This window comes from Hermetia illucens, chromosome 2 (genome assembly GCF_905115235.1).
Source record: "Hermetia illucens chromosome 2, iHerIll2.2.curated.20191125, whole genome shotgun sequence".
NCBI classification, from domain to species: domain Eukaryota; kingdom Metazoa; phylum Arthropoda; class Insecta; order Diptera; family Stratiomyidae; genus Hermetia; species Hermetia illucens.
The window spans coordinates 101,511,571-101,527,835 of NC_051850.1; the positions used below are offsets into that span (position 1 = coordinate 101,511,571).

General features: G+C 37.0%; 1 protein-coding gene across 1 annotated transcript in view; it reads left to right on the forward strand.

Moving 5' to 3' along the window:
* LOC119649228 (fringe glycosyltransferase) overlaps window positions 1-16,265 on the forward strand; it is a 215,841-nt gene that overhangs the window by 118,012 nt on the left and 81,564 nt on the right. Inside the window, exon 3 of the mRNA XM_038051287.1 lies at window positions 3,636-3,684. Coding sequence (XP_037907215.1) covers window positions 3,636-3,684 — 49 coding nt within the window. The remainder of the gene's footprint in view (window positions 1-3,635; window positions 3,685-16,265) is intronic.

The window sequence follows — 16,265 nt, forward strand, 5'->3', positions numbered from 1 at the left end:
ATCTCCAAGAAAGGTGTTTTTCTGCTGCCACGCTAGAAGGCGCTGTGATTATCTTAAAGAAAAAAAGTAAACGGCATTTTAACGTATAGACTTAACTACAGTCCGTAAACGAGGATTATTAAAAAATATTAAAAGCTAAATTTTTGGTGCCGTGTTAAATTTTTTTTTTTTGTGAATTTTGGTGTTTTTCAAGGCTTTTTCAATGAATAAAAAAGAAATACTGAATGAATCGCAATTATCCTAGTTTGCGGACCGTAGCAATATGTTCTGAATATGTCCCGAAATTTTTAAAGAATTTCATTGGATAAATTTTGGGCTATGGTGGCAGCCGATTTTCAACATGCGGTTTCGAGAAAAACGCATTTTGAAAATAGAATGCGATTTTTAGCCATAAAATCTTGAACATTAATCTGCTATACCTAGCCCAGAAACCTTAGGTTTCTTCAAGAAACACATGTACAGCCTTGGCTTCAATTCTTGTCCTTTAAGCAAAGTCATTCGAACGTCATTCGATTATTACGGCGATCGACATAAATCTGTCATGTGACTTATCATGTGCTATAATTTCCGAATGAATCCGAATATCACTTTGCCTATATATTCTACACTATATCTAAATACAATTGAGTAAAAAAAAATCGATTTCGCGGATCCGACACACGGAATGACCACCTTAAAGCAATACCGCGAGCAGCTACCTATTTCTACCAGAGTGCAGTTTATCTCCAAATCGATGAACTTGTTCGACAGTTCCGTGCATTTTTATGTAAATGTTGCTGCAGTTTAGAATGCAATTTCTGATTGCAAGGGAAGCAATCTTGTATGTCTATAGGATGCCAGAAGCGTTTTTTCGGATCATCGTTTCTTGGGTGAGTAGTTTGAGAAATCAGAAGTGGTAGTTCTTCCTCCATTAGCTGTGGTTTGGATTGAAAAACACCTATCAAGGGTTAAGCAGATCACCTTTTCGGTTCACTGGCGGCGGCTGGCGACAATCGTATTGGTAATTGTCACAGACCTGGCATTGCTCTTCAAAAATAGAGTCTTTATTAAATAGGACATTCGATTTTTAAGAGAGCACTTAAGATAGTTATGTTTCTCCCTTTTCGGTGCCTCATGTTACATCCTTTCTCGCATTCGATGATCTAAGCGGTTTCCACGCCCCCACTTCGGACTTTTGATGTGGTAGGTAGAACAACTGAAGTCAGCATTTCGATGAAGCCTTGTCGAATCCGAGACTTGGTTCCAAGGACACATTTCGCACCTACAGTGCGAATAGATGTACTTTTGATATTTAAACCGATCAGCCTGCTTTATCGTTGGCATGGACTCTTCAGACATTGGTTGAAGATTTTAGAATAATACCAGGACCGACGAAAGATCAAAAGCTTAAGTTAAAGCGCATTTAAAGTTAATTTCTAGCGCCCACTAGGCTTCAATTTCTTTACTTTTTCATTGTTTACTATTTCCATACAAAAGTGAACAATTTAATCCGAGATCCCAATTATTAGACAGCGCAATTTTCCAAATCTATTCTAGTCAGTCCTTTGCGATTTTCTATCTAATGCAATTAGCCTAATTCAGTATTTTCGCGCGTAAGCAGCTAGTGGGTGGTCGTAACAAGAAAATGGACTCAAAATTAATGCTTAATTAAAATTTTCAGAGATAGCTTATAGTCATTTGTAATGAAGACTATTCAGTATATTGATAAGCTGCATACGATTCACCCATTTGTTGATTACGTTCATACTACACACAATAACAGAGAGAAGGAACGAACCAAAGGGTTTGCATTGTTATTCAAATCCAAGGGATAATTTTTTATTAATTTACTAGTCAAGTTTTGAAAACCCTGAGATTTTTTCTGTTGCTTTGTTTGTGGTGACGGTTTGGTTTCTTCCAAATACGTCATACTCAGCCTACTAAACAAGTTCACTACCTCTATTCCTAAATAACCCTTTTAATATTTTATATTTGTCGAACCAAGTTACCAAAAAGACATATTCAGTCTTAATATGGGACAATCATAATAGCAATATTTTCTTCCATTCATTGCAGAGGATATGACTTTTTGATGCAGAAAAGCAACAACTGCCATTAGTCCTATCTATGACCATTTGCTGATACTATTTTGATAGCTTGACCTAAATTATTACAGCTACTGTTGAAAATGAAAATAAACCAAACTTTACTATATCATCCCATCCCCTTGCAATTCATAAATTACAATTCAACTACTTCTTCGCTTATTTCGTCGGTGAATTTCAAATTATACTGGTTTATCCTTAACGCCCTAGCTCATTACTGAGGTCCAACTATACCGTAGGCAACTTCTTGTACAATTTACCCCAAATTACGTTGAGAAATTGGCGAATGGATGATATATAGGATTTCCACTATAAAACCGCTTGCTCCTATTTATCGGACTGTAACCTCAAATATATCAGCAAAACTAAATTAATGCTCACCACAAAAATACACAAAGTTCAACTTTGGCTGTTCCCTCATTGCCTGTGTACTTTTCGATGGTTAGGAAGCCAATAATCCGCGCACCATGGAAAATTGTTTTTCGTGCTCAAGATATAATTAATGATAAGCCTTGTAGGTAATTACATTCCATGAGTACGACCAGGCAGTGCAAACAAACGACCTACCTTTACCTCCAGTTCAATTGTAAGATATAGTCGTTCCTAAGAGGAATTTTACGAAACTTCTGCTTCTGACATTTTGATTTATCTGACACAGTAGATTCGTAATGTGATGAAAGAGAATTAACTAAATTGGGGTTCTTGTCCGCGACCTCTCTACTGGAGAATTCTTATTCCGAGAGATTTGTACAAATATTGCGGCCACTTAATTATTAGCTTGGTTAATATTAAATGGATATAATTTAGCAATTCATCACATTACTCAGAAAAGCGAAAGAAAACTTCGGGTTTGTCTTTATCGATTTTTCTTCTTTGTATCTCTTTATTTAGTCTAAGTGTCCCTTCCGATGTCTTCTATGAATTGCTACTAACTCTAAAATCGATTACAAACACATGTGATATGAAATAATTTACCGTAATCGCTCCAGCTGATGCATATATATTATGAAAAGCCATTCAATTTAAGAAAATCAGTCAACTTACGGAAAACTCGCTTAAGATCCCACAGTTTTTCACGCAACTAATATGATCAAATTTCATAAAAAGAACATCAAATTGACACTCGGGAAGATTGATGTGCACATATTGTATCTTCATTAAAAAAGACAATAACTCTTGGTGAAAATAATCTATCCATTGTGATTACGTAATTTTCCATCTTACACTGCACACTGAAAAGTAATTTTCATCATGACACCATTGCGACTGCATGTGATCTGAATAGGTATACCATCCCCGACAGGAGTCCTCAAATCGATCCCATATCAGTCGCTTCCATTGTGTGTGATTGAAAAAGTGATGAAGTCATTTGATTGATTGAATAAAAAATGATTTTTGAATTTTTCATCGCCCTAGCTCCATAGTCGTGACTGAGTGGCTTTGTGCCTATCTATTTGTGTGATTTTATTTTTATGTGTTCCTACCTTTCTGATGATAGCATGATTCACAATTCACCTGTTCATTTTTCGTTCTTTTTTGTTCTCTTTTCAGACATGGTTTTTCACAGATGTTGATGACAAGTACTACCAAGAGAAAACAAGTGAGTAAAAAGAAATTCCCATTCGTTATCGTGGAAAAGAAAAAACTTTGTGAAAAGTTTCGCTTTCAATTTAGTAAACGGGATGCCGACAAGATGTCGTTTGATAGATAGAGGTTACCTTTATACCTTGAATCCGCCGGTTATCAGTTGCCCATTTGGAGAATGGCAACGAATGTCCGTTATCGACGTCGAACACAGCATCTATCGGTTTTCCATTGTCGACATGCTGTCAATAGTGGAATCTGTAGTAATCAGTTTTTTCGTCAAGGGAAAGACGAAAACAGGGATCGAATACGACAATGTAATCTTATGTTGGTGGTCGTTCTAGATAGTGTAATTTTGAATTATGGTTGGCGGCAGATAAAACTGCAAGAAGGATGTTATATACAGTTCCTGTCAACATATTGAAAGTAATATTTTTACTTTGCTCGTTTCCACAGATAGAATCTTCGAACCCTTAAATATTGAGCGTATACTGTGCGGTCACTATTTCTAATCTCCTGACAGATTTAGGCTCTTTTGTTGTCGTTTCTGCCGTCATTTAAATAAATCTCAATGGGCTACTTACGTTCATAAAAGTACTATTTGTACGCTTCAGTTTATTTAGTCACATAGGTAGACAACTTTATGTTTTTCCATTCGCACATAGGTAAAAATCCAAAATATTCCTTTTATACATCCAACTATGCCATTCATATGAGATCTGTTTATACGATAATGACGTCATACACGTCTTAGATGACGATAAATTCACGTAAAAAAAATTGTTAATAATGGTTTCATTTTCTCCACACTTTCCAAAATTGTGCATTATATTATCATTTATAATTTTATATATTTGTACTCCTAGGATGAACTTAAGGGGTGTTTTTTTGGGTGAATTTCTAAAATATGGTAAACCCAAAAGAAAATGGTGTCACTTGCTCTATTTAAGGGGATTCATAGACCACATGTTCCCACCAAATTTCGTGACAATAGCCTCAGCCATTTCCGAAAAAAAAACCAAATGTGACAGGCAGACAGACATTCAATCGATTCTAATAAGGTTTTTCAACACAATACCTTAAAAAGAAGGTATCAAAGAAAGCCAACTTAGTAACTGTTCCAAATAACTGCTGTAACCGCTATTAGAGAACTGATAAGTGAAAAGTTAATGGATAATGTAAGAAGATTTAAAAATCTCTGAAATCCCCTGGCATGCATTCACATTCATACCAATCTAAAAAGATTTCTCAATTTTATAGACAATAAAATTTGGGTATTCGATGAAAATCCATAAAGTTAATGGAAACCAATATAATTAACCTACCTTAATTAAAACTTTCTTGAAAGAGTTTAAGAAGGGTTTTCAACTTACCTACTAAAAACGTTTTTTGGGAGATTCAATATAAAACGAAATCAATTTTTTCAACAATAAAATGTCATGAAAACGATCATTAATGCTAATTGGTACCCATCGGTATATTTGTGATATACAAGTTAATGTAAAAGTGCTATATTCTTCAGGAAAATTTTCAGAAGCAATCGTAAGATTGTCCCCAATGAAATTATTTCCCAATATTTTTTTAGTAATTCGTATTTCACCTAGAATGCATGGATTTTACTTTACATCTATACAAATCTACAAATTTTGGATAGATCTCTTAATCTTAGGATTTCAATTTATATAAAGAATTTCATCTTGTTTTTGGTGGCCTTTAAATTCCTCTTCAGACGACCAGACATTTTCGAGAGTGATTACTCATTAACATCACTAATTCCAAGAACATTCAAACACAAATCAATAAAACCCAAATTAAAACAATTTCGATCATCAACGAAATGCACAAAATATCCTCGAGCATACACGATAGTTTAATGGTGTTGGCCTATAAAAACTAAATTCTACTTTATCTGACATTCGATAGACAAGAAACATCATCACTTTGAAATGTTGGATTTTATCGTATCGAAATGCCACCCATTGGCAATAAATCAGACGACATCGAACAGTATGTACGTATGTAAATTGGAAGTGTTGGATATGCTCAACTTGACCAGAACAGAATGAACCCATCTCACTTTTGTGGTATTGTGGGCAAAAGTTACGAAAAAAACAGAATCGAGACAATTTATAAAGACCTGCTCAAACTTAGATATCAAGCAAACACTTTGAGACGAACTAAATTTACGACATCAATTAAAAATCGAAGAGGACCTCAAGAAAGACCAAATCGAGCGAACAACAGTGGACAGCTTTATGACCATCGGGATACCATAAATTTGTTACGAATTTACGGAAAACATTGAGTTTTTCAGGTGAAACAAAGAAGCCTAAATTGAAATTGAATAGAATTCTGAATTTCAGGTGGGTGAGGTGAAATAATAGATTTTTTCCCGGAAATTTGATTCTATGATTTCAACTTGACTGCTGCAATGGAAGTTAGGTATAAACACATATGTATGTACATTTAAATATGTCGAAAATAAGGTTTGCCCCATATTATTGTTTGTTCAGGGCGGCGGTAGACCTCCCCGGTAGGACGTAATTTTAAAAGCATATATAGAAGTCCCTGTTGATTACACACTGCTCCATCTGACACGAAACTCTCATGCAACAATAGGACACTGTATTAGAAATATTTTTTCAATTGCGATAAAAGGGCATTCGTAACCAATACAACTGCAAGTAGTAACAGTTTTCCCACAGCATATTATGCTATAATTTATATTGAAGTGAACATATCTGCTTTATACAATCTTGAAGCTACATACGTTTTATAAAATGCTTGACAGTACATTTGAGATTTAAAATTTGGGTAGTAGACCATCATATCTTCAATTAAATCTTATGCTAATTCCATTAATTAAAACTTATTAGAAGTATCACGTTGCTGAGTACCATCTATAAGATATTCTCCGCTATCTTGCTAGGTCGGATAGAACCATACGCTCTGAACATCATTGGCCCATACTAAAGAGGCTTCACTCCAGGCAAATCAGCAACAGATCAGATTTTCTCTCTGCGGCGAGCGATGGAAAAACTATTGGAATGTGAACATCAGTTGCATCATCTTTTCATAGACTTTAAAGCCGCCTCTGCTAGGATAGCCAGGGTAAAACTGTACACGGCCATGAAAGAATTCGGTATCCCTACGAAATTAAAAAGACTGATTAGGCTGACACTGGCCAATGTACGAGGCGAGATAAAAGCAGCAGGATCACTCTCAAGACCATTCGACATCAACTACGGTCTACAATAAGGGGATGCCCTATCATGCGTGCTCTTTAACCTGGCCCTTGAGAAAGTGATCCGTGATGCTGAGCTAATGCAAGAGGTACGATACTCTTTAAGTCCACCCAACTACTGGCCTATGCTGACGATATCGACATCATGGGAAGAACAACCCGAAACGTACCAACTGCCTTCATCCAGATCGAGCAGGCGGCGCGAGAATGAAGACAAGACAAAATATATGGTGGCAACGTCAGCAACGAAAACTAATCAACCAACAACATCAAACCGACCTGGTCAAACGGGAAGAATAAAGATAGGAGACTGCAACTAGGGTCGAAAATCACAGCCGATAACAGCTACGATGATGAAATTCGTGCACGGTTGTTGTCAGCCAACCTAGCCTATTTCAGCTTACAAAAACCTAACCTACATACCAACGAGATCTATGTGCGATACCATGACCGTCAGGTTGTGGATAAAATCCGGCTCAATAGGTTACGGTGGGTGTCCCCTGCTTTCCCGATATCCATCCAATGTTCTTAGCACCAAGGAACTTTTCCTTTTTTCGTAATGTATCCCTCCATTCATCTTTCCAAGCTCATGCTGTTGGATCCGCAAGAATCCTTTTTGACATGTCGTCATCAGGCCAATTTCGTCTTTTCTTCCGACTGCTTATAGAAGTTAAGGAGGTTCCGGCAAGCAAGATTTACCCTATAATGTCCTCCTCTCCTCTTTCTCTTCCATTTTCTTGGAGGATTTAGGATATAAAACCTGAAACGAGTACAACTACAACCGTGTTTTTAGTTTACCCAATTCCCCATTTTAGAAACTGATTGTACGTTTCAATCCGAAAGACTGGCACAGTTTCCGCTGCCCAAGTTGTTTTCGTTTATTTCCCCCAACTCGAGGCTACATCGAAGAATATTATGCGAGATTTTAGTCAAAGTATATTAGGGCGAATTAACAATTACACTCCCAAGACGAGTATTTCTTCGTCCAGTAATATTTCAAATTTTGTATGTACTACTCCAGTGTTTTTGTCAGTTTCAGCCATTTTGATTTTGTTTACTACTGATAATTGTCAGGAACGCTGCCGTCAAATTTCCTGAGCTACTCCCAAAAGTGCTGTTTCCTCATACATATTCAAAACTATGATCACCACTATACTGACTGTTGCTCTAGTTGCGAAAAGCATGCACTCGTCCTCCGTTGTTCTGCGCTACGTAGCTCTAGGCCGAACAACCCCCCAAATACTACTATATCGCATGGTATCACCTGCAATGAAGTTGCCACCCTTTCTCAATACATGGCCTATCTACTGCTATTTCGACTCCGTCCACGAGTGTCTGATCCGTACACCGGCGAAAATCTTCGTTAGTTAGTATGGTGTCAGAGGCAGTCAACACAACGCAATAGGAGAATGTTTGGAGTAACAGTGGTGATCACCTTCAATGTATTATTCTCGTATAGTAGCATAGAGAGAACATTGATACTAAACAGTGTCAGCTTGATGTTGATGTTAAGATTACTGCGTTTCCAAATTTCAGACATAACGGGGAATCCGGACTTACCGTTGAAAATACGTGAAGAGCCATCAATCTGGGTACAACTGTTGGCAGAAACACCGCTTTTTAGATATACAAATTGATCAAATGGTCTGCCCATTAATGCATATAGAAAGAATGCGATTACCAATTAAATTGATGGCGTTATGGGTGCTGATCTACAGTTCAGCTACGATTGCCGTGCCCAAATCCAGAATCCTTTAAATAAATGTCAACATAACACGTAATGAACAGATGGGAGAATCAGCGTATTATATGCAGGGGTTATTTCTTTTTTTAAGGTTTTGTATGAAACAAATCCCTATTAAAATCGGTTGACTGTCTGTCTGTCTGCCAGTCCATCCGTCTTTCTGTCACATCTTTTGACTCAGAAAGGGTTACATCTAGGTAGAAAGATGGCACCTGTGAGTCCCACTGCATGCTGTGAGTAGCATAGTTTTACATGGATTTTGGTGAGTCCATACAATACATACAAAAGGGGGTGTACAGATTTTTTTCATCGAGTATAGTCATATGAGGCACCAAATAAAAGGACTTGATTAGTTTTGATATTGATTGCCAAGGGAGGAGCGCAGAGGTTCGAAAGGAGCAGTTACTGCAAGGACCCGTTCTCAAACTACCCAACTCCAATATTTGAAAAGAAATATAGGAGTTCATGCACATGGTAACTAGGCCTCAAAATTGTTTAAATAAAGTTAGTATATCACCATATTTATTACAAGTATATTTTCTGGAAACTGACTGGGAATCCCTCTTAACTTAATCCTAGAATCATCAGTAATATTGGCTATACTGTTGAGTATGATACTATAATACAAAGTTTGATGATAATCGCACTATCGCTAACAGAGTTATAATAGGTCAAAGTTATCACTTTTTTGCAAATTTCTTCTAATAGTGTATAACAAACATGTTTAAAACAAAACCTTATGAAAATCGGTTCACTGTTTGTCTGCCCGCCTGCCTGTCTCTCTGTCACCCGCTTTTTTCGGAAACGGTTGTACCTACTGACACGCAATTTGGTGGGAAGGTGAGGACTGTAAACCCCCATATATGCAGTGAATTACGTTGAACTTAAGGGGGTCCTATACACGTAAAGGATGAGTGCAAACTTTTTTTCACTGGTTGCAGAAAGGAAGGTCGCGAGGCTCCGAAAAGGGGTCAATTATTTCAAGGAGCCATTCTCAGAATAGATACCAAACCGACAAATCTGAAAAAAATTATGGAGGTCTGTGCACATGGTGCCTAGGCCTCAAAATACTCCTCGTTACGATATATGTTCAAATTAATCTAATAATATTATAGTATATTATTATATTTTGAAAATTTAATTCGAATTCCCCTTAAGTTCATCCTAGATCCGTAGAATTTGCAAATTTCCAATACGATAGGTTCTAAAAGGAACCATCAACCATCAACCTGGAAAGTCATATCGTTATTAAAAAAGTTATATTAGTCAAAGTTCGCCCTTTCGCGTCAAATTACTACTCATCACCAGATACCACATCGGAGTATATTCAATCTGTATGTAAGGCTGTCGTACTGGTGGCATTGGAATTTGTATCATAATTTGACGTCAGATACCAGCCGACTCAACTCCGAATGAATTCCTGAATCAAATCAGGGTAAAGTCTCGGGGGAGCGCAATGCTGACCACATTGCCTTCTATACGGTACTGTAATCCTAAAGTGTACCGTTACGATGTTGAATGAAGTGCTCTAACACACTTTAAGGCTCTGATCCAATTGAATTTTTGCGCCAACGATTATTATTATTATATACATTACGAGCTATATATAAGTGGAACCATCGTGTAGCCAAATATTCTTACATAAAATATCACCAAAACCTTCCTTCCTTCTGATTTCCGACTTGTTTGTATCTGTTGTCATATTTACTAATAAAACTTCTAGTGTGGAGCAAATGAAGTATAATGGATAAGATAGTTTGCATGTGTAAATGGCTATTGAAAAATGATGCTTAATTGAATTTAAGGGGGTCATCCCGTGTGAAGGCCGTTTTTTTTTTGCCTTTCTTTGAAAAATTATTTTGAAGGACTGGATAAAGATAGAAACGTGATTTTTTCACCATATGTTTATTGATATCTCTAGTATATGTGATAATTTTTTCGTAGCTAATTTTCGGAATAGGTGTTAATTTATGCACCCATCTCCAAAAAAAGGTGTCTTTCTGCTGCCACGCTGGAGGGCACTGTGTTCATCTGAGGTAAAAAAACTAAACGGCATTTTAATGTGGACAATATTCCACGGTCCGCAAACTAGGATAATTAGAAAATGTTAAAAGGTAAATTTTTGGTGGGCTTTTGAACTTAATTTTTTGGATTTTGGTGTTTTTTTACGGCTTTTTTTATGAATAAAAAAAAAACTACCCGTCCGATTGCAATTATCCTAGTTTGCGGACCGTAGAAATATGTACTAAAGAAGCCATGAAAATTTCAAAGAATTCGGTTTGATAGATTTTGAGCTATGGTGGCAGCCGATTTTCAAGATGCAGTTTCGAGAAAAACGCATTTGAAAATTTAAATGTGATTATCAACAGCAAAATTTTAGCTCACCATTAATCTGCTATACCTGGTCCATAGAGAGCACCCTCCGTTTCTTCAAAAAAAGTCTTGTAAGGCCGATTGTTGCTCTCTGGTGTCAATTGTGGCTCTTTTAGCGAGGTCAGTCAATCGTCGTTCGGACCGCCAAATTCGCGCTTCATTACGGCGGTCGGCATAAACCTGACATATATGACCAACTTGACATCCCATTGTCACTAAAATTTTGAGAATGCCATTGAATCCTTCATTGAAAATAATTACAGCCAGAAAAGTGGCTATTTCTACGACCTTCGCCCCAGAATGAAGGTGTTTAGGAGCGAAAGCTCAGATCAATGCATTTAACGACTCATTGTTATTTTGGATCTCTGCTCCTAAACATCTGTTCAACAGATCATCTCGTGACAAATCTTCGTAGATTGGTTTGAAGACTGTTTGAACTTCTTCAGTCAAAGGTGCCTTCTCGTGGTGAAAACTATCCAGCTCTCCTTTAGCTTCCGCTTTGCACCATTTGCACCAACTGTCCTCGCCTGCTGGACAATTTTGATGCTGAGGATTTTCGTCTGTAGAACATTTATGGAAGAAAGTTGCCCAAATTTCTTGGTTCATTCCTTCTGTCGAATTTGGGGGTCGACGAATAGTTAGCCCAGAAAATGTAGTGAGGTCCTTATCAGTAAGTTTTCCAGCCCCTTTTCCACCAATGCCTTTGTGATTCTTCTTTGCATTTCTAAGTCGCGTTCCCATTCTTTTCTCGACATGTCCTATGCATTCCTTTTTTACTACTACGTATATTTTATTATTTGCAGAAATACCGGAGAAAACTCCAGCAAAATCCAATATACAATATACAAAACTTGTCGCAATTGGAACATCCATGTTCATGCTTGCTAAAACTTTCTTTGCTGATGTTGATGCGAAGTCCTTTTTCTTCTCTGATAACTATCGATTCCCATGAAATACTCGTTTTTTAGTGTGAGCATGACGTTGAAAGTTAAAGCGATCTCCCTTCGTACGATCTATTTAAAAAAATCACTGAACACACAAACAGCACGATACTTACAATAAAATACAACTGAGTATAGCTCGGAAGCCTTTCAGTGCTCACTCTAGACTGGATTATCCTTTTTATTCCAAACAGCAAATAAGTTTAGACAATTGATTGATTTTTCATCTTTTTATATTTATACCTGTGTTCAAATTCATAAGGCTCAGGTAACGGGTAAAAAAAGATTCGATGCTCTTTCTCATCGAGTACTCTAGCCGCGGCTGCAAACTCCTTACCTGTTTAACCCTGTAATTTCTGAAGAACTCGGAATATCGGAAAATCCCTTTGCCCACATATTCTCCACTATATATAGATACAATTCATGCAAAAAAAAAATCGATTTCTCCAACCCGACACACGGGATGACCCCCTTAAAGTTATTATACAAGTACAATTGTGTCCGGATAGCTGAGTGGTTAGTGCACAAGGCTATCGTACGGAAGATCGCGGTTCAAATCTCGCTGGCGACATTGGGATTTGTATCGTGATTTGACGTCGGATACCAGTCGACTCAGCTGTGAATGAGTACCTGAGTCAAATCAGGGTAATAATCTCGGGCGAGCGCAATGCTGACCACATTGCCTCCTACAATGTACTGTAGTGTACCGTTACGATCTTGAATGAAGTGCTGTAACACACTTCAAGGCCCTGATCCAATATGGATTGTTGCGCCAACGATTATTATTATTATACAAGTACAATTGCCCTGGACTCAAAGTTGCTCACATAGAGAAACACAAAACCTGTCATACCTGAAGCATCCAACTTCTGGCTTCCCAACTTGTTTTGGCTGTAATTGCGGTTTTGAATATTTTTGAATATTTTTAATGTGACACCACTATTAGTGCTATCTTGTGGTTTCATGCGTATAGTACGGAATCCAAGTTTCATCCCCAGTAACAATGGGCTGAAGAAAATCATCATCTTCGAGTTTGTAATGCTTCGAAAACTGTTTGAAGGTCTGCACTCAATTCACCTAGTGTTATCCTATCAGCTGTTTTGGGACCGATTTCGCAGGCAGGTTCTAATATCCGAAGATTTCACTGATTTCACACAGTAAAGCACTGGAGATTTGCGGAAATATTACAGAAAGTTATTCAACGTCAATCTGCGATTGTTACGAATGGCATTCTCGATTATTTCGTCAGTCACAATTGAAAGCCTTCCGCTCCCCTGATCGTCATGCACGACACTCCTTGTACATATCATATAGTACTTGTATGCCTCATAATTATATCACCATAAATAGTTTCAATCTCATTAAAAATCTCTTTAGATATATCGCACATAACAACGGACACAATCGAACAGGATTTACGCTAAAACTTTAAAAGCAGAGTATATCAAAGAAGGATCTATATAATTGGCGCATCCTAATTTGCCTTCCTTTTTGTTCTAAATCCTAATCGATGGGTAGTACTGGATCTTCCCATATTTGAGGTAACCAGTTTCAGTTCACTCTTCCTTGGCTCCTCGAATGTCTCCACACTCAACTTTAAACTTTCTCACAGTTAGGCTGTCATCAATCATATCCTTTGTTTTTCATTATGTTGCCTTCAAATTGTCCCCGCTGTCTCTTCACATTAGGAACTAAATCCTTGTTTTAAGTGTTTATCTGAAGTCAAGCGGGTATTACTGATGAAATACTAATTTTTGAGAGCAGAAAAGCACAATTAAAAACTTAAGTTGCAAAGATTTTTTTTAACCTAAAAAATCTTCTTCCAGAACACTAACTTAGTTATTGAAACCACATTGTCAAAACGCGACCATAAAGTATTAATTCCTGAAAATATTCATATAGCTTTTCAGAATGAATTCATGGAAATTTCCGGGCAAATTTTGAAAGCATGCATTCCTATAAAAACGTTACCATTACGTAGAAAGGATAGATTTTTCCGGTGTTACAATCATAACCAGTTCTTGGTATGGTGTTTAAATGGGTTCATTTGCATTTATTTCGGCAATTCTCCTTGGTATGTTATTTTATAAAAGCCTTGAATTCTAGACGAACCAAACTCCTGCTCTTTAATTTATCGTTATAATGAATGTTATTTAAGAAAAAGGAAAGGAATATTACCAGCTTAATTTAAAACACTTTTCCATTCCACATAAAACGTGTTCTCTAAACCTACAAATTTTTTCTTGCCCCCACCCAACCGAACCAACAAATTCATAAGCCCGTTTCGAAGTTGGGTAGCGCTTAATTAAGCCTTTTCAACTAGTATGCAAATGATTCCCGATTTTTATATTTGTCTTTCGTCACAACGCATTAAGAACGACTCTTTTCCTTCCAGCCTATTAATTACATGCACTTATCTATTTAATATTCTATCTATAGGAGAGTTTTCCCCTAATCCGGATTTACAGTCGCCTACGATTAAGTAGCAAATGGCATCTGATTTAGTATTTTGTTGAAAGAATATGAGCTCCCTAAAATCTATGGTTCTAAAGCTTCATTTAAATTTAAATAAGCCGCTATTTGGAATGGCCAGAATTGTCTTCAAGATACTTTGTACACTATACTACGGATAATGAAGTAATATATGCATTGGAATTTACGATATCAAGAATGAACGCCTACAGAAAATTCGATTAGGAAAGATGACTGGATAGGAGAAATCACCTGAAAGATTCGTAAAAAAAATTTGGTTTTCAATTAGGTTTGCATTGAATACCATTTTTTCTGATATTCATGGGAAAGAACAATTTTACTTATTTTGTAAGACATTTTCTCAATTTTGGTGCTTGGAAAATTGTATCGTCTGGTGCATGACATGCAGAGATCAAAGTTTGTTCTGTTTTATATGCCTGTCCCCTACAAACCAATATCGGCTGTTTTTATATTCAACATATGCAAGAGGAATTATTTTGAGTGTTTCATCTATGCTCGAGAGAATCATTCAGTCATATGGAAACGTCGTTGCCAAGGTTTACTATATAGTGGTTTCGTGCGTTTCAGTTGCTGTTCGCCATTCTGCAAATCCAAGTGAAAATAAAAGTTTATTTTCAGATCGTGGTAGATACTATATATAATAATGGGCCAATCTCAGTGATCAATGTAAACTGTCAAATTTTGATTGATAGCCTTCCTGGGGCTGCTTCTGAGCTTCTGTCTGAAGTTTTTCTTTTACAGGGTCGGCTGGCCATCATCTTTGTAAGATCGAATCTGATAATTGTACGCGGGGCAAGTCTGGGCGATGTATTCTTTGGTTGCATTTGCAAAAACCCCGAGAGCTACTACCGTTTAAGCCTTGGATTAATTGACGTTTTATCGAGCCTATCATGTCCTTTTTCGGTGTCGAAGCTGTTTTTTATCCCGTCGACATTTGCAAACTTCAGGTAGAAAAGGTTGTCTTTTCCATTGTTGGGAGATGTAAACAGGGGTGACTTGTATTCAAGGCGCATCGGTGCTTACAAATATATTACGTTTGAATTAGCAGCAGCTTTTTGTTTACGTGTCCCTTTTGAATATTTTGAGGAATCTATAAGCTGTTAAAAATTTGTTTAATCCTTTGATTTTCTTACTCTCTAATAGTTCATTGGAAAAAGCGGAAGGGTGCAATACTTTTTAATTATAGCACATTATGAAGTACACACATCACCACGCTCATAATGAATGAAATCTAAAACATCGAATGCTGCCTTCAATACATATTCCAAGAAATAAATAAGCAATCAAACAAAAACTTTGTATACTATATCCGGATGGATAACGAGAACGCTGTTGTTATCATAGAAAACGGAGAATACAATAGATTGTCAGAAGAAAAACACAACAGCGGTCAATTTTTCCAACCCCAAAATAATTCATTACTGAATTCTACCAGGAGAATTATTATAATTTTATAATTTGTCCGCAGTGGTTCAAGTATGCTAGATGCCGCTCGTTTCTCAACTCTTTCATCTGTTCAGTGAGTGTTCTATCAGCGCCAGTTCAAAACGTACGTTCCAGGAGCCAAACTCGTATTTCCGTTGCCTTAGCCGTCGTTGTATTTTCGATCCACTTCGAGGACCAATTTCATGTTTCAGGACAACAGTATACTGTGATGTGGATATCGGCCTATTGCACATTGCTCAGCTTGGAGAACCAATCGACTTATCATGTACTCTATCTCGTCCGAAGGATTTGGTTTTGGTAGAAGGGCTGTAGATGTTAAATCGGCATGCATCCAGGTATTAATTGAGAATTTATCA